The 25952-nt window shown below is 35.2% G+C and overlaps 1 protein-coding gene across 2 annotated transcripts in view; it reads left to right on the plus strand.

The window, feature by feature from the left end:
• Positions 1–25952, plus strand: part of E(bx) (nucleosome-remodeling factor subunit NURF301 E(bx)) — a 52082-nt gene that overhangs the window by 14883 nt on the left and 11247 nt on the right. The window contains exons 10-21 of one of the 2 annotated variants that reach the window (XM_089255402.1): positions 1221–1359; positions 1606–1873; positions 3775–3877; positions 7320–7477; positions 8355–8490; positions 10415–10773; positions 11950–12049; positions 14371–14715; positions 17574–17811; positions 19250–19475; positions 22005–22411; positions 22559–22732. In XM_089255402.1, coding sequence (XP_089111528.1) covers positions 1221–1359; positions 1606–1873; positions 3775–3877; positions 7320–7477; positions 8355–8490; positions 10415–10773; positions 11950–12049; positions 14371–14715; positions 17574–17811; positions 19250–19475; positions 22005–22411; positions 22559–22732 — 2653 coding nt within the window. The remainder of the gene's footprint in view (positions 1–1220; positions 1360–1605; positions 1874–3774; positions 3878–7319; positions 7478–8354; positions 8491–10414; positions 10774–11949; positions 12050–14370; positions 14716–17573; positions 17812–19249; positions 19476–22004; positions 22412–22558; positions 22733–25952) is intronic. The other variant, XM_089255403.1, reaches the window with a different exon arrangement.

Genomic DNA, 25952 nt, shown 5'->3' on the forward strand with positions numbered 1-25952 from the left:
AAGTGCCATAGCAGTGGGTTATAGTTGTTCCATTAAATCTTTGAACTCTCCATGCACCTAAAAATTTCTAATTATGTCAAGTATGCTTCTAACCACCCTCATGCAGATAGTCACTCACCATGATTAAAAAACATTGCAATTAAAAAATTTTCTAAGCATTTTAATTGGCTGTTAAATCTTATGTCTCCCAGCAGCTTTGGTCTTATTGCATTATCATGTATAAAGCAGATGATCAGCTTTTAAAGTTTTATTCAAGTTACACAATTTTAGCATAAAATTATTATGCAATACAATTATTTTGCACAAACATGTATTAATTACACTTTCAGATACGTAATATTTTTTTTATTCATTTTGTGCGGTAATTGAAATAATTGGTTTTAATATGAGCGCTTCATTGGAAAATTATATATTGCACATCCTGGTAAGATATTTATAATGAAATGCTAAAAAATATTGTTTTTGAATTTTATTTATTATTTCACAACCAATGAGGGGAAATAACAAGCATTAGTTATATGTACTTCAGTTAAACAATTTAAATCAAATAGCACATTTTATTTTTTTTTCCGTTTCTTTTTTTCCAGTTTCTTCCACTATTCCGGAAGAAACCCAACCCTGTTATAAGCACTTAATTTCCATAATTTGTTTTGTTTTTTTACTTGAAAACAGATTTAGTGAGTGACTGCATTTAATAAGCATTTCCTCTGCAAACAAGCTCCTTTTCATACGCAGTTCTGGCTGTATTTAATATATATATATATATATATTGCTTTGATTATCAAGTTTTCAAATATTCGGACTGCGAGGAATGTGCACCTTTAAATATTGAATAAGAATTAAGCTGTGGCAGAAACTTAACTGATATTTTTTGTGGGGAGAACCAGGACTAAAATGAAGGATGTTGTCCAGGGTTAGTCAAATCGCAAAAAGATCTAGTCACCAAAAAAATTTTTTTACCAGAAAAAAGTCTAAAATAATGCTTCTTTTGACTTTTTCATAGTGACCCTCTTTCATGGTGGCAGATATGCTGCTATAAATTCCAAATATTTTGTGCTGCTCTCAGCCTGCAATTTAGAAACTCCACAATGAAAATTTGGTTTCCATGGTGATTTGCCCGGCCCTTGTGTTGTGTTATTATTTTGTCAACTTCATCTCAAAAATGTATGCAAAAGTAAATGTATGTGAACAAAATTTTCAAATTAATTTTCTTCCCACAGTTCAGTCAACTCCTCAAAGAAGTGGCTTAAGGGAACGTAGAAGGCCTGAATCACCAGAAGCCAGGCTGCCAACTGTGTCAGAGTCTTGGGTTCCCGAAGAAGATTTGGATCTATGGGAAATCAGAGAATTCGGTGAAATGTATGTTTTCATCCCTCATTATTATCACTGAATTGACTAGTCCTGTAACAAAATTAAATCTCCTGTTTGATGTTATTCAAGCGTGCGGAATATAATTCATTAATGAAAGCAATGATTGTGTTGTGTTATAGTGAAGCTTTCAAGTTTTTTTTGCTTACAGCTTACAAATGAATTAAAATGACTAATGTGTTAAACTTTTTGAGCATTTGAATTATTTGGTTGCTCAAACAATGATTTCTCTCGTAGGATTGAGAAAAAGAAACGGGAACATTTGAGAGAAAAGCAGGTTCAGCAGCAATCCCAACAAAGTGCCGAAAAAATCAAGGCCCAGATGGAACAGCAATTGGTTCAGCAGAGGTTGGCCATTCAACAAAAAAGGCTTTTGGATGTAAACAACCGAAACCAGAGTCCGAAAGTAACTATACCTTGTGCACAAAAGACAACTGCCAAAATCACAAGTGTAAGTTCTGTATCCTCATCTACTACCTGCTGTACTTCTTCTACTATCACTAAGGTAACAGAAATCTGTTTTTCGTATTTTCTTTTTGCTTCATGGCTTAGCATGCTCAACTATGCTTTTCTAGTGCCTTTTTTCCTTCTCATTTTATTTATGCATTATTCCAAATTTCATCGCTTCTTTCTTTTCTTCCTTTTTTACTTGATACGCTAACGTGTCTAGTCAGTCACTACAGTCTTAGAAAATCTTACTGAGTCATAATTATAATATAACTTTATTTTCTTTTGGAAATTTACATTTTTTTTAATTATTTGTTTTTAGTTGAAATGTTTAAAATTATCTGCTGTATTTATATCTCTAGTCCAATCAATTTTCCCAGAATTAAAATATGCTTAAAATGAATTATTCATTAAAAGTTCAAGGGATGCTTATAATTTTTAATAGTGCTAATTTATATATTTTTTGAATCATAATTGCATGCATTGACCAAGATTATAGTGTTATCTTGTAGTAAAAAAACATAACCCTTGTCCTAGAAAATCCTCCATACAACTTACGATTGCATGAAGACTGTTTCGTTCAAATTTTAGAAAAAAGGAAGAAAAACTAATTCAGTATTTTGTGTTAAGATTTGATGTTTGTATTTTTATTTTATTTTTCATTATTCTTGCTAATTGTTAATGGCAATTCATATGCTTCTATTTAATACATAGATGACAGTATTGTTGAGAAACATTTATTTCTCAGTATACAATGCAACATCTGTTTAACCCAGAATGTTATACATGGCACCCACTATCATGTTCTGTATTAAATTTTATTTGAATTAACAGAAGTCATTATGGTACACTGTTTTTTATTATGGTTAGGTTATAGCACTGAGCTAAATCATATGCCTGGCGTCATATTTACTAACTTTCATTACATTAGTCAGTAAATGCAATGTCAGGGGTGCGTTATTGCCTAACCACAATAAAAACTATATTTACATTGCATTTACTGTTTCCTATGCTTGAGAAAATTAAAAAAGGTTTTTCCATGTCTACAGTCAAGGATCATTTCACAAATGGAAAATGCTGTTCCCTATTGATAATGTGTTAATAAAAATACAGCGCATGCTACTTAATGTGATCACATGCAGGCTTAGGATTTCTGACTTTAACTGATTTTATACAATGGAAAATACAAATACCAAAGGAAATACAAGACCGGATATACATCCTGTTTTGTGTGAAAAACAGGACAACTTTGTTTTTTATTCACAAAACTGGTTGTAAAATTTTCAGTCATACTGCTGTATTCCACTGAGTTTTGTTTTTTCTTTTATTATAATATCCAAGAAGCTAAAATTCTAAGAATTTTTTCCCCCCTTTTAAACTAAGATCATGCCTTTTTCTCTCATTCAGCTGTTCTCGGAAGTTAAAATAGAACTAGTTAAAATGTGTGTAAATATAACATGCTTTTTCTATACCATATGTAATCACTGATTCTTTGAGAAAGCCTCTCTGCTGTGGAACAGTGAATCTAGTCAACTGACAGAATCTGACCAAGAACTGAAAGGTTTTTTTTCAACCTAAATATTTGTGTTCGTTCACTAAAAGTCTATTACAAACAGCTCCACGGGTATAAGTATTATGGTGGCTATTACAATTCATTTATGACGTGAATTGAGCACAAAAATTTTTGTTAACAAGAGAGAAGGGTACACCTTCTGACTGTCTTGCAGGTTGATAATGGTAACTTATATGAGGAAAAGAAATCCTTTTCTTTTCTCAGAATCTCATAAGTCTGATTTAATTTCTTAATGATGGGCATGTCAATAAAGCTTTCAAGTCTAAATAAATTTGATTGAAAGCAGTATTTCTTATGCCATTGAAAATAAGATTTCAGGTGTTATTTAAATCAATTTTGGTTATTTTCAATAGCTTGTTTTTTTTTTAAAATCTATTTTGCTATAGGTGTCTATTGTTCCTTCAGTAGCTAATGCAAATGCAGCCAATATAAAACAGCCTTTCCCTAATGTCAGGAGAATATTTACTACCAGATCACCAAGGCCTGAAGGTAATATATTTTTTGACATACTGATATATATCCTAAACTAGGACTTGAGAAATTGAAAAAATATTAAGGTGCCAGAGCCAAATTTCTTAGAGATCAGCATTGTTTTCGCTCAAGAGAAATGGGTTCTAGATAAGGTTTTTATGACTTTTTCTGGACTTTATAACTCTTTTCTGTATTGAAAGTTGTACTCTAATGAAATCAGAAAATTTTGTATCATCCTTTGACTCAAATTCAGCAATCACACATAGGAAGGTTTAGGTGCCAATACAGATTTTCTCGTCACTGTGATAACCCGGTATTTGTAAAGTCCTGAACTGCACATTCACCTTGTAAATATTCTTCTGGTGAAATCCTAAACAACCTTCTGGTGAAAACCCTTGAGATTTTCCAACAGCACTACTCGCATTCAATAATTGTACAAACGACGCTTGTTTTAACAACCCCAAGGGTGGGAACTCTGCGCCAATTGCGTTGCACTGCGCCAAATAGCGAATTTTGCTTCAGTATGCCCGGAATTTCGGAAAGGACGCCAAAAAATTTTTGTTCCTGCTTGCCGCAAAATGATTCTTTCCGAAAAGAGCGTGTTTTATTCCACTGTACTTCAATTATCGGCCCCTGATCTGGCTTTCCATCGCGAAACCCTGATATTGTGTGTGATCGTGAAAAGGAAGATGGTTTGCAATGCCCTTCAGCTTTAAGGTGCAAATTCGAGTGTTTCTGTTTAAAAAATAGTCGTCACTCGAAGCAGCAGAAATTACTGTAGTCGATTGTCATTGTGTTAAATCCTGATGTTTCGTGAAAAAAATTTTCATTCCGGGAGTAAAAAGCGCATGTCTGCCAAATTACGAATGTTAGTTTAGAAACTTTACCGAATAACGAGCGTTAAATCGCCAATATTACAGAATAACAAATGTTAAATCGCCAATGTTGCAGAATAACGAGCGTCAAATCGTCGATATCGCCAAATAACGAGCGTTAAATTCTCAATATCACCAAATAACAAGTGCCAGATCGCCAATCTCGCCAGATAATGGGTGCTGAATCGCCAAACATTGTGTTGATTCTTCCGAAATTCTTTCCCATTTTGCAACAATTTCTTTCCATGTATAAAAAAATTGAAAACTTATAAAAATTTTTTTAGCTCATTTGAAGTGCTGCTGGTCAAGGCAGCAAATAGTGCCCTCTGTAAGCAAAAATCATCTTAAATAGACGGGTGCAAAAAATTTTATGACAGCTGCTCTTTCAAACAAGGTGTCAAAAGCCTAAAACACCAAAAACAAAAATCAAGCTGACGAAAAGATGTTTGACAACAAAAGACAGTGCAGATTTATTTTGAAAAGGGTTGAGGGTTAATGAAAATATTCTTGTTAATTTCACTGCTCCAATTTATAAATATCTGCTCTGAATCCCATATTTTGCTGCTCCAAAATTACTTCAAATCCAGAATTTGCTGCTCCAAAATTGCTCCAAATCCTGAATTTGCTGCTCCAAAACTGCTCCGAATCCTGAATTTTGCTGCTCCAGAGCTGCTCCGAAATGGACTTAGTCACTTCCCACCCCTGCAACCCTTTCCATGAAAAATGGACATTATACAGTCAATGCTCATTACAGCAACCATTCCATTACAATGACCAGTAGGATAAGTCCCAAATGCTTTTCACAGAATAACTATCGTATATGTTTTACTTTAGATCAACCCTCCGAATATAACGTCTGTTTTCAATAAGGTAGCTATACTGAAAGTAAAAAAAAAACCCCATAAAATTTGGCTGCTTATTTAATTTTCTGATACTGAAGGTGGTGGTCAAACACATTTAAGGACAGATTACATTCATTTCTTTGTGTAAAAAAAGGGGCAGAACTAAGTTCAGGTGTTCTAATATTGGGTTATTCGGAAAGTAATTTTGTTTTTTCCAACAGAGGACTTAATTGTATTTTTTCACAGCCAACTTCACACTTAAGCTGCATAACCATTATATATTTGACATCTGATATAGCAAGGCTTACTTGTGAAAAAGTTCGATTGATTCTACGCAGTAGTTTTTGGTTGGTGCCCTTTCAAATATGGAAAGTGAAAAGCAGCATTTTCGGCATATTTTACTTTTTTACTATAGAAAAGGTAAAAATGCTATTCAAACAAGAAAAAATTATCTGATGTGTATGGAGAAGATGTATTGACAGAACGCCAGTGCCAAAACTGGTTTTGATCCAGCAATTTTGATGTTGAAGATGCACCAAGTTCTGGAAGGAAGTCAAGTTCTGTTGAAGCTGATGAAGACACAATAAAGGCATTAATTGATGCAAACCAGCGAATAACAACTCGTGAGATCGCTGAGAGATTAAATTCATTGAATTCAACTGTTCATGATCATTTGAAACTCCTAGGTTTAATCTCAAAGCTTGACATATGGATTCCTCATGTTCTTACGGAAAGAAATTTGTGTCGTCGCGTTGGGGTTTGTGATTTGCTTCTCAAACGTCAAGAAAATGATACATTTTTGAAGCGCATCATCACTGGGGACGAGAAATGGGTTGTCTACGACAATGTTAAATGCAAGAGATCATGGAATAAAAAGGAAAAAGTAAAAATGTTTTTTGAGCTTCTACCAGACAACACAACGATCAATTCTGAAGTATACTGTCATCAGCTGGACAAATTGAATAATTCACTTAAACAGAAAAGGCCAGAATTGATCAATAGAAAAGGTGTAGTGTTCCACCAAAATAATGTGAGACCTCATACAAGTTTGGTAACTCGCCAAAAGCTTTTACAGCTTGGATGGGATATACTGCCACATCCACCATATTCTCCAGATCTGACACCTTCTGATTATTATTTGTTCCGGTCTCTACAAAATTTTTTAGATGGTAAGACCTTTACTTCAAATGAGGAGGTCAAAAATCACCTGGATAAGTTTTTTGCCAGCGAAACGAAATTACTTTCCGAACAACCCAATAGATTGAATGATTTTTTGCGGATCATTTATTGGATGAGAAATAACATGGCATAACAATAGGAATATAGCCATTTGGAATTTATCCCCAGCCATTTGTTCTAATGGAAAGGTTGCAATAGCAGGTGTTGACTTTAATACTTGTTTGTATTCATGAAGTTAGAAGACCTATGCTTAAATCTGCTCTTGTCATTTATGAAAATGAAATTATTTCAAAAATATTTGTTATGATAACTACTGTTTTATTCTTTTTTATTTTTATCTATAAAAATCAGATTTACAAATTCACCTTTCTTAAGGATTTTTTTTTCTTCTGACTAATCTTTTTTTCTAATAACTAATTAAATCCTGAACAGATCATGGGATTTTCATTGTGTGGATTGTATTGTGCATTAATAAAAATTTCAAACTAAAATGTGTGTTATAAAAAGTGTTAATTAAAATTACTAAATCTTATTTTTCGATTCTGTAATTCATTTCTATCATAGCACCAGGAAAAGTGACTATTGCATCCCCGGCAGGTCCTCCTGGAAAAATCCCTATATCAAGTACCATTCTGCCCAAGTCTCCACAAGTAGTTGTAAGAACAAATGCAACTAGTACAGCTTCGCCCACAAATCCTTGTACACGACCCACAGTTCTAACGGTATGTGTGCGTGTTATGCATGTGTCCAATATATTTTTCATTGTATGTATTCATCTATGTATTTGATGCATGTTCACATGATTTTTTTTATTGCAATTACTAACCTCATCACACATCAAGGTTATTTTTGATTAGATTGTATGAAACTGAATGAGGGACCTCAATATGAAATTTATGTTGCTTGACTTATTATATCTAAACAAATCCCTCTTGACAATAACTTGAGCAGTTTAGCTGATACGCCTCGTATATACACCATATAGCCAAAAGTTAGCAGATGCTTTTTGGTTTTAAACTTTTTTGTCTAATTTCTTGAAAAGAACTTTACAAATATTTCTGTAATTTGAGTCATGTACACATAGTGCTTGAACTTGTGTTTACAGTAAAGATGCAGTCACAAGTGCATTTTGGAAACCAACAAAAAAATTGAATTTGAAAAGAAAAAAAAAATGTTTAAATCAACCCTGTACCATAAAATACCGAAAATATTTGTGAGAATTGTTTTCACGCATTAGATTGAATTTTCTATATACTATGTACAGTAAAACCCCCTAATATAATATTATTATTGAAAACCATGTATGAATTTTTGTAATCTCCCCAACTCCCTGATTTTATTGATAACCTTATTGGTTTTATGTGGATTTTTGAATCAATGTGCAGCTGTTTCTCAAATTTAAAGTTACTCTCACTATGTGCTTTTTCTGAAGGTAAATAATGCATGGACCTCCCAATATTCAATGATGAAATATATATTATGTTACTGTAAGACCATTTACAGTAACAATTCTTTAATGCATCTGCTTTTTATCAATCTTGCCATTTTTTGTGATGCTTTAAAGCTCATTTGAATGGGGGTTTTCTTTTACCTTTACAGATAGGATCTCCAAATACAATACGTACTGTTACAAACACAGCAACTACTCCAACTGCTAATCCTACTCCTGTAAGACCTCAAATACAATTAATCCAAGGACCTGGAGGTCAACTGCAAGTTCGAGGGCTTCTTCCAGGTAATTTCATCTCACGTTTTTGTAGTAAGTATTACATTGGATATATGTGCCATAATTTAAAAACAGAATCTTTGAAATATTTGTGAGAGCAAAACCCCAATAAAATATTTGTGTTAACCTTACTTTTTCATGATGAAATTTTACTTTTATGAACTAAAAGTATATAATGAATGATGATGCTATAAAATGTGTTTTATTTTGTATTGAAGGTATTATATGATAATTACTTGAGCATATATGCTCAATCTATGGCCCGCAGACTAAAAATGTGTCCTGCAACCTCAAACTTAAATTTGTAAAAAAATAACTAAGCAGCACATTTACAGCTCACTTAAAAGCAACCTGCTGCACAGTACCAAGGCACTTAAATGGGCCATGGCGCCTGTACAGAGCCCTTAAGTGGATCATGGTACATTTATAGAGTACATAAGCAGCCCATGTCACAATTCTTTACCTCTCAAGTGGCCTGTTGCACATTGATGGATCACTTAAGTGACCTGCAACATATTTACAGATTACTTAAGTGTCGTGTGACAGAGTTCCAGAGTACTTAAGCTGCTTACAGTGCAATTCCACATGTCACAAGTTACTCGTTGCGCAGTTCTAGATTACTTAAGTGGCCCACAGCACATTTCCACACGACTTAAGTTCCGTGCAACACATTCCCAGATCACTTAAGGGCCCCTGTGGCATAGTTCCAAATCACATACATGGTTCACTGCATATTTGTAGGTTGCTTAGCAGCCCATGGCACTTTTTCATATCAGTGAAGTGGCCCACACTCTTTCAAAGGTTGTGCACCTTTGGTATAGATTTTGTGATCTTGGGATGTATTTTAGTGAATGATATGTAAAAATGATGAGAATTCAATTGTTATTTTTATATATATAAAAAAATTCTTGGAAGATTTTTTTACAATAAAAACTAATGTGTCGCATCTATGTTGGTGGGATGCTGCATTAAAATCTGTTTTTGATAGGAATCTAATTTTAATAACATAATTTACTTTTCCCCGATTGCTAAATTGCAATAAAATCATACAAGTTCATGTTTGAAATTAGTGACAAATTTTTATGTTGAAATTTTAAGTTGAAGGGAAAAAGAGGGGAATGATGTTTGAATTGTTCACTAGAACTATCATTTATGATATGACGAAGAAAACTAGGATAAGGAGGAGAGCAGTAGTTTTTGAAGCCAGTTAATATAAGCATTGCCAATATTTTTGAAGTGGGTCCCTGTTACGTTTGCTTGAATTCTTCTAGAAATATGCCTGACTTTTGCTTTCCTCACCAACTTACAATCTAGCTACGATCACAGCTTTACATCATACAGGTAGCGTGGCACAAGTCTTTTTGAAGTATGTACCAACATCAAATAGATCCTTTTAAGCTACTGGTCCATTGCCTGCCGTGTAACTAGTTAGGCAAATTATTTGAGAACAAGTGGCAGCACACATAGTGTGCACCCAGCTCCCAAAGCAAAATATGCCAAAATCTGTGACGTGCCTCGCAGAACAATCGGTGCTACTGCAAGACAATCTCAGGAAGAATTTTAAGAATAGGTTTTTTTGCATGGAAAACATTCTATAAATTAATTTTTACCGCAGAACATTTTCATTCAACTGAGGGCTTGTTGTAGAAAAATACAAAACTTTCTTCTTTTGGGTACCCAGCTTTAATTGAAAAAAGGTACATTTGATGGATGAAAAATTTAAACTTTATGCATAAAAATACATTTTTTTTCAAAGTTTAGTTTTTAGAGTTGACTTGCCATATAGATATTTTTACCAGTTTTAATCATTGCATCGTCTTAGTAATTATGACACAATCAGTTATACGTTTCTTTGCTTGCTTTTACATAGTTCATGTATATAAATAGGCCTATATCTAAAATATTTATCTGAACTTTTAATTTCTGTTTTCAGGTCAACAGTTAATCCGCCTTTCAGATGGCCGTCTTCAGCTTCTGACTTTGCCAACAGTTCAACAGACACCTACTGATCAGCAGCAGACTCAACAGCAACAAGTACAGCAACAACAACCACCTCAAGCACCCCAGCCCTCAATTCAATTAGCTGCAATGAGACCTACATTGTCGATTGCTAATGCATCTCCAGTTGCCACTGCTGGAAATATTGTTAATCCTGGGAGTTCTGTTAGCACTGTTACTTCTTTAGCTACTTCATCATCACCCTTGACTATAACTGTGCCACCTGTTGCGAACATTGCACCAGGCACAGCTATTCAACTTTTATCACAAGGAAATCAACCAACTCAAATAAAAGTATGTTTCAGTTTCTACATTTGGATGCTTACGAAAGTTTAAAACGAAATGAAGTTGTTGGTCTCATAGCATTTGTTTTTTCCCCTCTTATTAGAAGTTTTTGGCATGCATAGGTGCTAATGCTTTCGATTTACCTGAAAGTCTCCCGATTTTTTTGTCCTATCAAAATTTTCCTGTCAGAAACCAGATTCTTCCAATTTTTGTATCTGTACAGGAAAAATCCCTCTAAATCCTCCAATTGTGCTTTACAGAAATTAAAAGATCTCCAAAAGAAATCCAACACTTCCCAAATGGCTGTTTCTTTCAAGAAAAATATTTTAAATTGCCAATTGTTGCCAAATATGATACCAAAACTGAGCAAAGTTTCAAATTATTATTAAATCGCTAAAAAAATGGCCAATGGTGAGAAACAAAGTGTTACTGCAAATCAGTTGACTAAAATGAATTCCACAAAGGCAAAGGAAAAAAAACAATGGGGAGATAAAATATGAGATGAATATTCATAGGAATAATGATCATCTTGATTTTAGTGAAGCATAAGAATTCAAGAGTACGGGAAACAGGAAATTTTTATTTTAAAAAAGTTGAGAGAATAAAAAATATGGGAATTGCTTGGGAAAACAGATCATGTGGTCATCCTAAAAAAATCCCCAATTTTCTCTTATTTGTATTCGTTAGAAATTGCTCTGAGGAATGTTTATGAAGCACATGTGCTTGGTTTATTAACAAGAGTTGCAGATCTTATAAACTGGGCCACAATTAGACACTTGGGGGGGAGGTGGTATTTTGATGCTTCCTCTGGTTCAATGCAGAAACACCAGACCTGACTACTTTTCTCCTAGTTGCAGTGCCGCTTATAATATTTTGCCTAGGCTGTCAATGAGTTCGGGAGAGTTTTGCCCAAAAATAATTAGGATTTCTTTTCAACTTTGGTAAAAAAAATGTCAGCAATTGAACATTGGATGGAATTCATAACAAATTAAAATTAAGTATTGGAATCACCAAGGGATAAATTCACTGAATTAATTTAGAAAAAAATGTTTTTAGTGACCTCATGAAATATTTCTTCAAGCAAAAAGCATGTTCTCTTTCATGATCACTTTTCAACCACTTTGAGGCGTATTTATGTATTTGTCAGTTGAAAACAATTATGTGACTAATTATTTTCTTTTATAGCTGCAGGCTCCAGTTGCTGCACTTTCAAGCGCAGGAGGTCCGACAACTGTTGTGACTTCTGGAAGTAAATTAATACAAATCAGGCCCCAAACATCTCAGGGTATGTATATATTTTTTGGCCTCGGATCGGCTTCCCCCACGATTAAAAAAAATTATTGCCATAAGCAGAAGGTGGACATTTGCTGCTGCTCCTTTCCCCCCCCCCTTCCCGTTTGAGAAACTGGATGCATTCGCTTATGCTTCTGCAGGATGGGGGCTTATGTGGCGCTTGAGCCCTTAGGGTCTAGTTCCTATGGACTGTTGTATTTAAATCAACATTAATTCTAAAAGTAGGTGTTTTTTTTTTTTTTTTTTCTAAATTTACTAGCATTCCCCCTTTCATTAGGACCCCCTATTTTAATAACCCAAACCCCTAGGTAGTCACTACTCACAGTTTGGGAAGTACTGATACAACAAAACAGTCCAGCATTGTTCATTTTGTTGAATGAGAAAAAGTCACAGAATTTTGCTTTTGGTATTTGGTAGACACTCGGAAGATAAAAAGGTACAGTCATACCCTCTTACAATGAGCTTTCTTTTAGCAAGAGTAGATTTAACTCGCAAATTGATGTGTTTTGTTTGATGCAATGCTATACATGGCAATTCTGTCACTTTTAGTGAGCAGGTTACTGTAAGGTTCAGGAGAAAAGAGGTTGGAAAAAGGCTGAGGAGAAACAGGAGTCGCGAGAGAGGGAAACGAGAACGATTTGAGACATTCGAAAAAGATAAGGGAAGTGTAAAAGTTTGGACCGAAGAGACAGGACGGTTTCGTTGGAGGTGTTGGATAATAAATTAAATAAAGTGTTGTTTTCTTCTTTTTGGGAGTCTAGAATCCAGTTATTTCGTCCTGGAATCATAGTGGAGGTACAGCCGAGGACTTACGACCGATAGGAAATCGGGGGAAAGTTTACTGTTACCATGATGGCTTGTATTTAATGAGCACTTTGAAAGGGAATCTTGCAAAAAAATAAATATAAAATGAGAGATGATATATATAATATATATAAGTGAATGTAAGAATCCATGCATTTGGTTTTTTGCCCTGCTCACATAGTAAGATAATACAATTGATGGATAAATGTCAATTAAATCATTCAAAAAATACCTATCACCCCATATAGTTTTTTGTCAGTGCGCAGAAGAGAGAACAGCAGCACTTTGTCTAGAAGGGAAGGGTGAGGATGGGAAATGAAGATAAACAGACCAGTCAGAATTTTAAAAAATGACCGATTCAGCCCTTATTCAACTTTGAGTGTTAAGATCATTCGCAGAATTTTTTTCCCATGTGTTATGCTCTTCAGTATTTTTTTGCAAAATTTTTTTCCAATAGTGAATTAAAATTCAAAGATGAAATAGAAATTATAAAGTTGCTGGAAAAATATGAAAAATACTTTATACATCTAAACCATTTAGAGTGACTGGATTTAACAAGCATTTTTGCTAGGAGCTTTTTTCAGTGAATGAGACCGAGACGAGCTCGTATTATCAAAAAACTCAATTTATCTGAAAAAAAGTAAAAAATATGCTCTAATTGTTGGCTTTACTCGGAAAAAAAAAAACCCAAAAAAATTAGCACTAGCGTATTTACCGTATTTTTAATTCTTTAATAAGATACAGATGCCATATAATGCATTTCAAAAAATAAGCAATGTGTAAAAGGTGCTGAAATGAAGGAGTGATTCGAAAGAGTTGGGGATGGGATTGAGAGTAAACAATGCTGATTCATCTATAGCTTCCAACTGCTTTTCCAATGATTTTCCATAAGCAATTAGGGGCAATGTCATTGTCCAGCATTACTAAAGAAATGGTCAAACTTGCTTCTCTCTCTCAATGACCCCTCGTTCCTCAAAAGTTCAAATGGTGTACTTCCATTCAAGGGGGAGTCTAATATTCTATTACACCAGTTGCCCATTATAGAGCTACCTAGTCCCTTTCCAACTGAAATTACTGTACAATACATAATATTCCCAGCAAAAAAAAAATAAAGAAGTTGGGTTCTTGGAGGGGTAAAAAAGAGGGGGAGGTCTCAAGAAGGAATTTAAAATTTCCAGTGCCTTGGATTATCTGGAAACGCAAACTTTCGGGGCTTGGATTTTCGAGATTATTGTATTTTTGTAACTATTGTGATGCTGGAAGAGAGAGAGCCTGCCCTCTTGGAGAGACTTTTTTAATGGGCGAGACTGGCAGGCATTCACACCAAGTAGGGAAACCACCAAAAACCACTGCTTTCTGCAAGGATAAAACCTGGGTCCTCACAGTGACCACGTAGGAACTTGTCATTACTTAATCAAAAAATTAGTGAACACAGTTGATTAATTACTTTGCTCTGCGTAATCAGTCCTTGTCATAATTTATTTTTTTATTTTGTTTTCTTCTTTTCAGTGCGTCCGACCCAGACTGGATTACAGCAAATGCAGTTGCAGAATACAACAGTCACTATCCCAGGTTTGGGTACAGTTATGGCCTCTCCAGTTGTATCGGCTAGTACTGCTAACCAGACTCCAGCTCCAACATCTAAAATTTTGAATACAACTGTTGTACCAGGCATAAATCAAGTATCAACCACAGTTCTGAAGACTAATCCGGCTGATGGAAAATCTTTGTTAACTAGTCCGATCAAATCTGCTTCTGTCCAAGTAAGTCCCAAAATAGTTAAAGCTGGTGACTCTCCTGGAAGTTCCGCTTCTTCTCAGCAGTTTGTTCTCACACCAGCTATCACACAACAAAGTGAGTGTGTCAAAAATGTATTCAAATTCATTGAAAAATTTGTGTAAACTCAACATTTTCTACATATACAAATTTCTGAATTACCGTATATACTCGTGTATAAGCCGACTCGTATATAAGCCTACCCCCCCCCCTCCACTTCAGGACAACCAAAACCGCAATAAATTGAAACCCTGTGTATAAGCCGACCCCCAAAAAATCCATGCATTTTAGAGAAAAAAAATTCTTATATTTTCATGCAAAATGAATATCTTACGGAAATTTACAATAGAAAATGATTCAAACTTTTTAATCCGTATCTTCTGAGTCTCCGAGCTCATCATAATCCATCAGATCATCATGGGGGTGCAGCATCTTCGTTTTAATCCTCATCTGGGCTGCCATCTCCATTGTCACTTTCAAAGAGGATATCATCTTCAGTTCCGTCCATCGCATTGCTCATGCAACACTTTTTGAAGGATCGGACGATAACTTCCGTGGAAACAGAATTCCACGCCGCATGTACCCATTGGCACACTAGACCAATGTCAGGTTTCTTCAAGGCTCCACTATTTTGTAGTTTCTTTATCATCGGAACTCATCCATTCCATCCGCAAATTACTCAAATAGTCTTTGAGAATCTTGTTCATGCTCACATCTAAAGGCTGTACAATCGTTGTTAGCCCACCTGGTATTAAAACCAATGATATTTTCTTTGCCTCGGCTTTGACATTATTGGTTTTGTGGGGTTTGAACATATCTCATACCAATAATGGCGCCTACAAAAATGACTACTGATTGCAATGGTCGATATTTTATCATCAAAAACTGACCCGAGTACCCCCACTTGAGGAACGAATTTTTCCACAAAAAAACTTGGCTTATACACGAGTATATACGGTAGTTTTGGGGATGCTTAGCTCCATGTTACAAAATAGTGTGTGTGTGCGCCCACAACACTTCTGCCTCTGATACCACTATATGTTAATCCAATTTACCTCAACTGCGGGACTGAACAAATTCTATATTACCTTTTATCAATTGCATAAATTTCATGGGTAGTTGTGTGTGTGTGTGTGCGTGCGCGCGTGTGAGAGAGAGAGAGATTATGTGACATCTTAATTAGTAAAAATTAGTCCAGAGTATAAATTCAGTTTCCAAAAGGGAAACTAACTAATGCAGAGTAAAAAATCTTTTATCTGATATAAACACAAAAGTTGAACAATGAAAAAAGCAAATATACTGAAAAATATGAAATCCCTAATGCAATTTGACACTGGGTGTCGTCTTTTGGGGGGGGGGGGATTACCATTATCAGGTTGACCGGGATTTCCTTTGAGTTACATAGGATAGACAAGAAGACCCATAAAAACCAGATTGAGTGAATATGCTCATTGTGTTGAGAATCAAGAATTTGATAAATCGGCCATTGCCTCATTGCTAGCAAGAGGGCGGCCACAAATTCGAACTTTGAAACTGAAAGTAACGCCCACGACTGATATAGATTTCTATGATGGCACATATATCAGGGTACGCCAATTTAAATCATGGTTAAAATCACTATTTAAATCACTCAATTTTTTAACAGAAAAATAATTTTTTTCTTTAATTTCATTGATAATGAGGTAAAAATAACCTTGTATGGTATGTATGTTATTGAAATGTGTAAACTTCCCGATTAAAAGAAATATAGATCTGATAAATTTTGACTTGAACTTAATTCCTAGATATAGTGCAGATAGCTGTTCTATTTCAATATTTTGTGCATGGGGAAATAGCAAAAAAATATAGGGAGCTAAACTTGGATATAACTGTGCCAAGTATTTACAATGTATGATAATGGTGCACTAGGTTTACTCCGATAAAAACAGAAATTATTTTTTGTATAAAGCATTGAATTATATGCCCTAATTGCTGATTTAATAATAGATGTTGCACCAACATAAATACTGTTGGACTTTAGAATTTTTCATTTTTTGTATTAAAATTTTGAGTTTAATCATTTTTTTACCAAAACTTATTAAATATTTAAAATAATAAAAATGTGTAGGCCTATGTTATTAAGTAACATCATGCAAGTCAGAAACACATCTCAATGAATGCATCCATCAGTTGGGCAAGAAATCATCTTGTCAATAGAGTGTTTTTAATTTTGATGACTTGTTGATAGTGAATGACCCTTTAATTGTTACATCGAGTGATTGGGAACCTTCAAGTTTGATTGATGTCCTGCACCATATGTGATGCTGAGTCACCACCAAGTATTTACTTTAAAAGGCAGGGTGTGCCCTTGTGAATAAATGTATTTATCTCTATAAGAAAAATGTTGGTCCATGAAGTTAATTCGGGTTGGACAACCTGTCATATCACATGAACACAGATTTTGGATGTTCATATTTCTTGCTTGTAGTTTGCTTCTTATTGTTCATTAGTTTCTTCATTAATGCTCAATTAAATTTGAGAGATTAGGTGAAAAAATATGCATTGAAATGATTAATCATTCTTAATTATAAGCAGTCATTTCTCAATCACTAATCAGAACATTGCACTAAACTTGCATGCAAACTCTCAGCTTCAGTCTGGCCATGATGTCTGACTTGAACAAACATATTTTTTCCGCTGAGCAACCAAGAGTTAAGATTTGTTATCCAACCCCTGGTCAGCATGATAATGGTTATATATTTTTTCTCTCTGAAGACGGCACCCATAGTGTGTTGAAATGCATTAGGAATTTTGTATTTGCTTTTATCATTGTTCTTTTGGAAACTAGCTATGCTAAATATATTTTTTTGACTTTATGCATGTATTTTTTTTTTTTTTTTTTTTTTTGCAAACCTGTCATGTTAACACATTTATTTTATTTTCAATTTTTGATTCAGTTGTTCGGCAAGCTCTTATGAACCAACAACATGCATCACCAGAAATACAGCAGAAACTGTTAGCTCTGCAAAGGCATCAGCAGCAGCAGCTTAACAAGCAGAATGAAGGTGACAAAAAAGTTATCAACAGTAGCCCTACCTCTTCATTGCCTGCATCTTCTGCATGTCTCAGTTCTATTCTGATTGACCGAAGCAAATTCAAGAACCTTACTCCTGAACAAAGGGAAGACAGTCAAAGGTAGGTTCAGCTGCCAAATTATCTGCATATGTTGCAACTTTTACTTCTTCCCTTGGAATCAACTGTTGATAATATCATATGTAGCAAATATTATTCACTGTCTTGTGTGATTTACCCATCACTTCCTCAAACTTTGAAGGTATCTGTCAAAATTTGATTTGTAGCTGTAATCTTGGAGATTTTAAAACATATCTGTGAATATCTGAGTCACTATTTGAATCAAAAATTTATTTATATTCTGCTAAATATGGTTTTTTCTGCTTTAGGCATGATGTGAATCCTATCAAATTATAAGTATACTAGCTATAATACCCGGCGTTGCCTGGGTTTTCTTTAATAAGGCTTCTTCGATCACGTGATATCTCCCTCTTTCTTTGAGGGACATGCAAACCGTGTTTAAAGTTAACCAATATTCCGACTTCCTGCGCGACTCATGAAATAAACAAATCTAGATTTATAGAAACATGGAAAGGGCTCCCCCCCCCCCCTATTTTTTTTATGGCCGCTAGGTATTTTGATTCCCTCCCCCTGAACTTCAAGTTATCCATCTGCCTGTTTCAGCTTCCAAAAAATGCTTAATTATAAAGCTGTGGAATTTTTTCGATGTACTTTTTACGGGCCCAATTAATTTAAAATAATTTATTAATTTTAAAATATCCTAACCCACATGGATTTATGCAGTTGAATATCAAAAGACAATACGGAGACATTAATTTTCATGCTTGAGAAGATGTAAATAAAAAGTTGAAATCAATGTTATTGCATGAATGTCCAACTCAAAAGTAGGTCCGGCTAATTGCTTCATATTTCGTATATCTCTAAGCGAACTCAATGTTTCAAAAATCGAGAGTTCTATATAATTTTTAAAATTATTGATGTGACAGAAATCCCCACCAAATTTCTGCATTTCTACAGTAGAATTGGCAATTATAACACTGATTTCTATAAGGATCACCCTTTTCCAGACCCTCAAAGCGATGCTGGTGATGATTATGACGTCTATTCAAAAAGCCTCATTACTGAGAGTATTGAAAATGTGGCAAACCATTATAAAGGTATATAAACTATTACACATAATACGGGCAACATTAAAGAATCGACATTGTAAAGGCATATGAAAGTCTGAAACGCATTGCTAGGGAACCACAGTAACCAAAGTAATCGTTCGGAAAGTGATTGTTGAGGCCCAAAAACCATGGCTGTCCTACGGTTTTTTGCCCATTTTGGGCATTTGCTCTGCTCTGACGAAATTTTAAAGTAGCCTATCGTTCAAGTCTGGTCCCATTTGGTATATATGCAAAATTTGGTGACGATCGATGTAAAATTGTAGATTTGTATAGAGAACATACACACACAGACAGACAGAAAATAAATTTTATATATATAGATTTACTAATTATATAATTCAAAACTGATGTAAAAACATTGTTTTTTCCAGACAATCTGTTGTTCAGCAAACCGTAAAGTACATGATTGACAAGCTTGAACGCGAAGACAGGAATGCGCAACGAAAAATGAAACAAAAAGAAACAGCTGAAGAAAGAAAGGTCAAAGCTAATGCTCAAAAGATGCAGACACTGCTTTTCAAGCATACTGAATCACTGAGGAGAGATATTATGAAGAAAAGAGCTCTTATGGAAAAGGACTTGTCAGTGAATATTCAGGTTGGCATCATAATATATATCTTTGCATATAGATTTTTTTGTTCTTTAACTCCTTATACTCTTGAGTAAGAATAGTCTCAATTTATTTTTAAAGAAAGAAATTGTATTCAACGTAAGTATACCAGTAGTGGTGGGCCACTTGTTTCAAAAGTTGGAAAAAAAAAAGATTTCTAGATCAAAGATTAATTATAAGAAAAATTTTTAATTTTACAAACTCTTTTCAACGATAAATAGCAACCCATATTGTTTTAGTTTTCATTACGTGTTGAAGCTAAATGCATTTTATGAAAAGTGGGTGTCAGGGTGGTGTTGCATCAACTGATTCTTAGCACTTTTCTTAAGACATGTTTGTATTGAATAATTTTCCCTTCCCCGACACTTTTTTTTTTCATTTCATTTATTTTTCCTCTCCGCGCACAACTCCTGTCTATCGCCATGGGCAATTTACTATTGAGTGAGTTGTGTGTACCGAATAGTCTGAGTGCATATATATCGTTGTCTGATTTTTCAGTGCTGTCTTCTATATTTCAGAAGTGAAGTGTGATGGTTGAATATTAGTACCATTGTTGGCCTGTTGCTCTCTGTGGGCAAGCCTTTTTAACTGGGGAAATCAGCTCGCATTAATGTCTTTGTTAAACACTCCAAATGCTATTGCTTGGCATAACATACATTACTAGGCATTGAACATACCTTTTCCTTTCAAAAGCTTTCTTTTGTGGCCAGATGCAGACATTTGTGAGACAAAAAAAAATCCATAGTTTTTCCAGTGGCGACTTCTCAAATGTTTCAGAATTTTAGAAAAAGAATAAAAACACACTAATGCTTTACATGCAATAAGATTGAGAATGAAAATGAAGAAAAAACAAGTCAAAAGAGAAAAATGGAAGAGAATCTTCAGTGACATGTCACTTTTAAGTCGTTAAACTCAAAATAGTGCTCAAAAGTGCATTTATGTATGGTTCGGGAAATAAAAGGAAAAAAATGATATCTGTTTTAGGTTTGAGATCAACAAGAAATATTAAAAGCTTTATTTGAGTATTAAATGTGTTCCACGTAACATTTCCAGATATCATTGCATCATAATGTTACGAACTATCGACGATAGATGGCGCGATTTCTTCTGATTGCTCTCAAAACGTCGAAATCAGTTGATACCGGTTTCGGTCTAGCGCATAGGCATGCGATTGGCGGAGAATTGGCTGGAACATTCTAGAAAGCCCTGCCCCTCCAGACAGTGGTCACAGTAGCGCCGCCAACTAGGAAACTGTAAAATAAAATTTTGTGGAATGTTCTTTTTCGCGAAGTTTTTCCGGGGTTATAAATAGTCCTACACTCACAAAATGGCAGGCTAGACAGGCTGAAGGAGATTCAGTCAGTTGTGTTTAAACTTTGCGAGAAAGTTGTTAGCTCTCTGGTTAGCTTGTAAATACGTGTAAATTGCTGTACTTTAAATAAATCTGTGTTTGTCCGTCGAACCGCTTCTTGTTTTGCGATCTCGAAGTCTTGTTGAAAATCATCCGCAACAATAACCACAGCTAAAACAAAAAGTTCACCACCTTGTTTATCTTGATGAAAGAAGAACTGGCACAAGAGTATGAACTAAATAGAGTTTTTAATGGCAAGTGTTATTAAAGGCATCCTTATTAAACATATATTATTATTTTTCCTTAACAGTGTTCCTTTTTACTTATGTTAATAATAAAGGTAAAGTATAAATTTTTGTCCTTTTCATTCAATTTTTGGTGGCCCACTACTGGTACATAAACTGTGTACATTTTTTTTTACAAAATTTTGAACTTAGTCTTCAAATTTTTATTAAAAAACAATGATGGATAAGAGTTTAGATTATGTTAAAAAAAATAGTTATCAAATGGGTATTACTTTTTGATGCTTGGATATAAGTTTTAATTATAATGAATTAAATGTTCTTGGCCCACTACTGGTGTATTTACCTTATTTATAATCATGTGTTTATATTAAAGTAAAATATTAACAGTAACTTATGATACTTCTAATATTTAGATAAATGGTTATTTAAAGCTGGTATATATCTAGAGTTGTAATACAGTCGAATCCCGTTTTAACGAATACTGTTATAGCGGAAATATTGTTTCAGTCTTTTTCTAATCCCCAGATAAGTTTACCTAGAAACAATATAAAAATTTGTAATTCCTGTATAATGAAATTTTGTTGTAACAAAGAGATTTCTCTGTTCTCTTGGAGTTTGTTATAACGGGATTCGACTGTATATATAATTTGCATGAACAGCATTCATAACGCACATGACTATGAATGAGAGTAGAGACATTGCATTCCAAAAATAACATGAGTAAGTATAAGAAACATTTAATAGCAATGTGGTGATATGGAAAGTTAGTAAAAAAATAAAATTGTTATTTTTCAAATAAACATAAATTTTCAAAATAACATTCTGAAATGCCAAAACAACATTACATGTATGAAAACAAGTTTTTTTTTATAATCCTAACTGCAGATTTCTTTTTCTATTAAAATATCTATAACCGATAGAAGGAACTTCAGGAAGAGCTAAAAAGGAGAGAATCTTCTTCTGGAGCTACCGTAGTTCCCGTCATCCAGTCTCCCACTTTATTAGAGCCCAAAATGATCTCAAAATCAGCCAAACCTGTAAAGCAAGTGAAAATGCAAAAGACAACCCCAAAAGCTTTGAAGCAAACACCTGCGTCTGCATCTCAGTCCAGAGTGAAGAAAGAAATTAAAGATGAAGGTATGATCAAGCCACCAAAGAAAAGAAAGTCGCATTCAAGTGAGAGTGATGCTGGAGCTGAACCTCATTATGGTAATAAAACTGCTTCCAAAAAACAAAAGCTCATGTCAATCAAGAAGCCCACAGATCATAAGACCATTGACCACCGAAGACTTTATTGTGTGTGCAAAAAACCCTATGACAGTAAAAAGTGAGTTTTTGTATCTTACTGAATTCCTTGTATAATTTGTTTTGGATTTCTCAGTAGAATTCTGCACAATCATTTGATTTTAATATTCAAATTTTTACTTAGGTACAGATGATATTATTTATTATGCTTTTATATAAATATTTCTAGGTTCATGGTTGGCTGTGATATGTGTTCCAATTGGTTCCATGGGGAGTGCATTGGCATCTCAGAAGGCCAAGCTCGATTCATGGAGAAATACATTTGTGATGAATGTAAGAAAGCAACTGAAACAGCTGCTGAAGAACTTTACTGTCTGTGTCAGCAACCATATGATGAATCTCAGTAAGAATTATTAGGAATCTTATCTTTCCTGTTTTTATTTATTTCATAGAAGTAGCTTGAGAAATAACTGGATGGGTGTTAAAGTGTTTTCATAAAAATATTTCCTTAGTTTTTGGCTGTCATTGTGGGTAGTAAAAGTTTTCATAGGGGAAAGTTTGCTGCCATATACAGGGTGTGTACCAACACGAGAAAGTCACGGAATGAGAAAAAGGTTACAAAAATCCTGAAAAAGTCACAAAATTTAAGTGTAGGTTACTGATTTCTTTGATTCTCCAGAGATTTTTTTTTTTTTACCCTAAAATCTAGGCTTTTGAAAAGCTGTGGCATTCAGTATTTCTTTTCTCTCAGGTTTTATTCATTATTTTTTTTTGCCCTGAAGGAATGGATGGGTGAGTAGCAACAGAAAAGAACAATGCCAATATGTAGCTACCCTACATTGAAGCCGACATTATATGGGGTGGGGCAAAAAAGGTATTTAGACTGGATGAACAAAACAGAACTCTTCTTGCTAGACTTGTCCAGACCTTTCAGCATCTGTAATATTCCCCCTAAAGCATTGTTCTCAGGATCATATGACAAGTCCTAGAGGAGGAGGGGGGGGGACTGTAATAGACCATGGCAGTAGTGAGTCCTCTTGGCAACAATATTGATTTTCCATAGAAAGGACATGATCTTCCCTCCACATCGTGAAACAGGGCTGTTGGATCTTTGGCAGGTCTGCAAACCGGAGTTTTCACTGGGGGGGGGGGGCTCTGTCGTAAATGTATAGCATGAAGAAATGATGGTGATTGTCCCGGCTTTAGGGCTCCAGCCCTGTCAGTCCCATCCTTGTGGGGGACAAGTGAAAGGGCACCAATTTTTTCCCCTGCGAAAGAATTTTTTAAAAAATTAATCATCCATTTTTTTATTTTGATCGCGTCAATCTCTACCGACTAGCTATAGCGAACGTCAAAATCATACAGTTTACGCATACAACAGAGTTCAAGAGAAGACTGACATTGGACTCATTCGCCATCAAATGTGTTGCGACATAACTTTAAGGCTAAATTTAAAGGAGTACCATGGTGCTTCCAAAAGTGTTTGTGGCGAGCTCAAAATATGGATTTGTGCGCACAAAACCTATGCTTTAAAGTGGTTCTTTTATATGGTGAAAAAACTGCCAAACTTCTTGGGAAGCCGCTGATGAACCATGAATTGCGCAAGAGGAGCAGCTGACAAAAGAGAACCATGAATACAGTAACAAGCTTGCGATCTAGACCAGAGGTCTTTAACCTTTTTCCAGTTGCGAGCACTGCCTGTACCTATCAAAAAGATAGCACTCTTACGTCATGTTTGACATGAATGTATGAAATCTGGCTGATTTTGATAAGTGATTGCAATTTGCACAAGGTGTTTAAATGGAACGTTGATCAAGTGCTTACGAGCATCAAATCGGACACGAGCATTGATCACTCTGGGTGCTTCAAGGAGCACTATGGTGCTCGCGAGCAACAGATTAACGATTCATGATCTAAGTAAGCATGACGATAGAGCAAATAACAAGCATTGAATATTGGACTTCAAAAAAGGTGGATAGGAAAAGGAATATGTGAAATGTCCACACACATCCTTCGAATGAACCCTTATTCGATCTAGTGCAATGTTCCTCAACTGCTGGGTCCTGGCATCCACTAAACTGGGCCATGAGTAGTTTATTGCTTTGTTTCCCATTAATCTTGTGTATGCCCAGGCCTACCAATCAAGAAAAAGAAATCAACCGTTCCCCCAGGATTCCAAAGGTTGAGAAACACTGGTCTAGTGGCCCCACATCTTCCAGTAGCCCCCCCCCCCCCACCTAAGCTGAGATCTTTGGCGGAACTCAGGCCAAATTTTTCACAGGCCCCGTATGGTGAATTTATAGTGTGAAAAAACAAAAATGAGAATTATCTCATTTAGAGTTCCTGGGCTGGATCAGCCCTCTACTGTGCTTCCCTCTGAATTAGAAAATCGGCTGGACTATGTTTTTATCCTTAAACAATGGTTTCATTCTCGTATATATATAAGAAACGTTTCTTCAATTTTTTTCAATTTTACTTGCGGCAATGCATTTTGCCTGCACATGTTAATGCAATTAGTAAAGAAATGGGTTCATTCGTGCACATTCTATTGAGATGGCGTTTTCTTCTGATGCACATCCCTGTCTGGCAATGCGCATTGGTTCCATCGGCAAACTGCCGATTTCAACAGTCGGCGCCGATCGTTAAAGCGACTGCTCAATCAATCACACCTTGCCCCATTCAAGGTATTTTTTCTTTTTTTTTTGCTCTGTTTTGAGCCCACTATTGCTATGCAATGCACCGCTGCTGTTGTGCACACAGCTTAATATTGATCAATAGTGTGTTCAGCATTTTGCGTTCGCAGGACGTGTTTCCAATGAGCACGGGTGTGCCCACAGAGCTTTAGATGGCAAAGAAACTCTGATACGACAAAAACATTGATGAGGGGTGGGGGGGCTCTAGGGTTGCCAGATGTCCGTGTATACGACTCACAAGGGCATATGCAGGAATGGATTGCATTGAATGTTCGTGATAACCTGAGGGATTAGATGATTTTGCAAAGTTGATTGAAGCCATGGGTAGGGATACAGGGGGGCAATGAAGGACCTTTCCCCCCCCCCCCGGTTAAAAAATTATTGGCGTAGGCAGAAGAGCGGACATAAGTCCCTGCCTTGTTAGGGAAACAACCTGTATTCACTTGAGCTTTTGCCGGGGGAAGCTAATGTGTCTTGAGCCCTTAGAGTCCAGTTTCTATGGAGCGTTGTAATTAAATCAACTTTAAATTTAAAAATTTGAAGCAAAATTCAGGTCTTTTTTGTTAAGCTACTTGCATTCCCCCCTTTCATTAAGACCCTCTATTTTATTATTAAACCCCCCCCCCCCCCCAGGTGGTTGGTATTCAGTTTGGGAACAACTGATGTAAGGAAACCGTCCAGCATGGCTTATTTTGTCAAATGCAGGGCTCCCAGTCATCCTACGTTTTGAACAAAATCCTATCAACAAAATTTGTGTAATTGATTTTAATTGAGAAGAGAATCGTGGACATAATGCCAAATAATACAAGTGTAGTAGATTGCAATTAATGATTATGCCGAAGCAGAAATTGTATTGTTTTTAAGGTTATTTGGGGGCGGGGTGTATGTGGACCATTTGGTGGTTTACTAATTTTTAATTTGCTTAATTTG

The sequence above is a fragment of the Pholcus phalangioides genome, unplaced genomic scaffold (genome assembly GCF_987345545.1).
Source record: "Pholcus phalangioides strain wild (caught in Gottingen) unplaced genomic scaffold, Ppha-v1.0 ptg000042l_1, whole genome shotgun sequence".
Classification (NCBI taxonomy): domain Eukaryota; kingdom Metazoa; phylum Arthropoda; class Arachnida; order Araneae; family Pholcidae; genus Pholcus; species Pholcus phalangioides.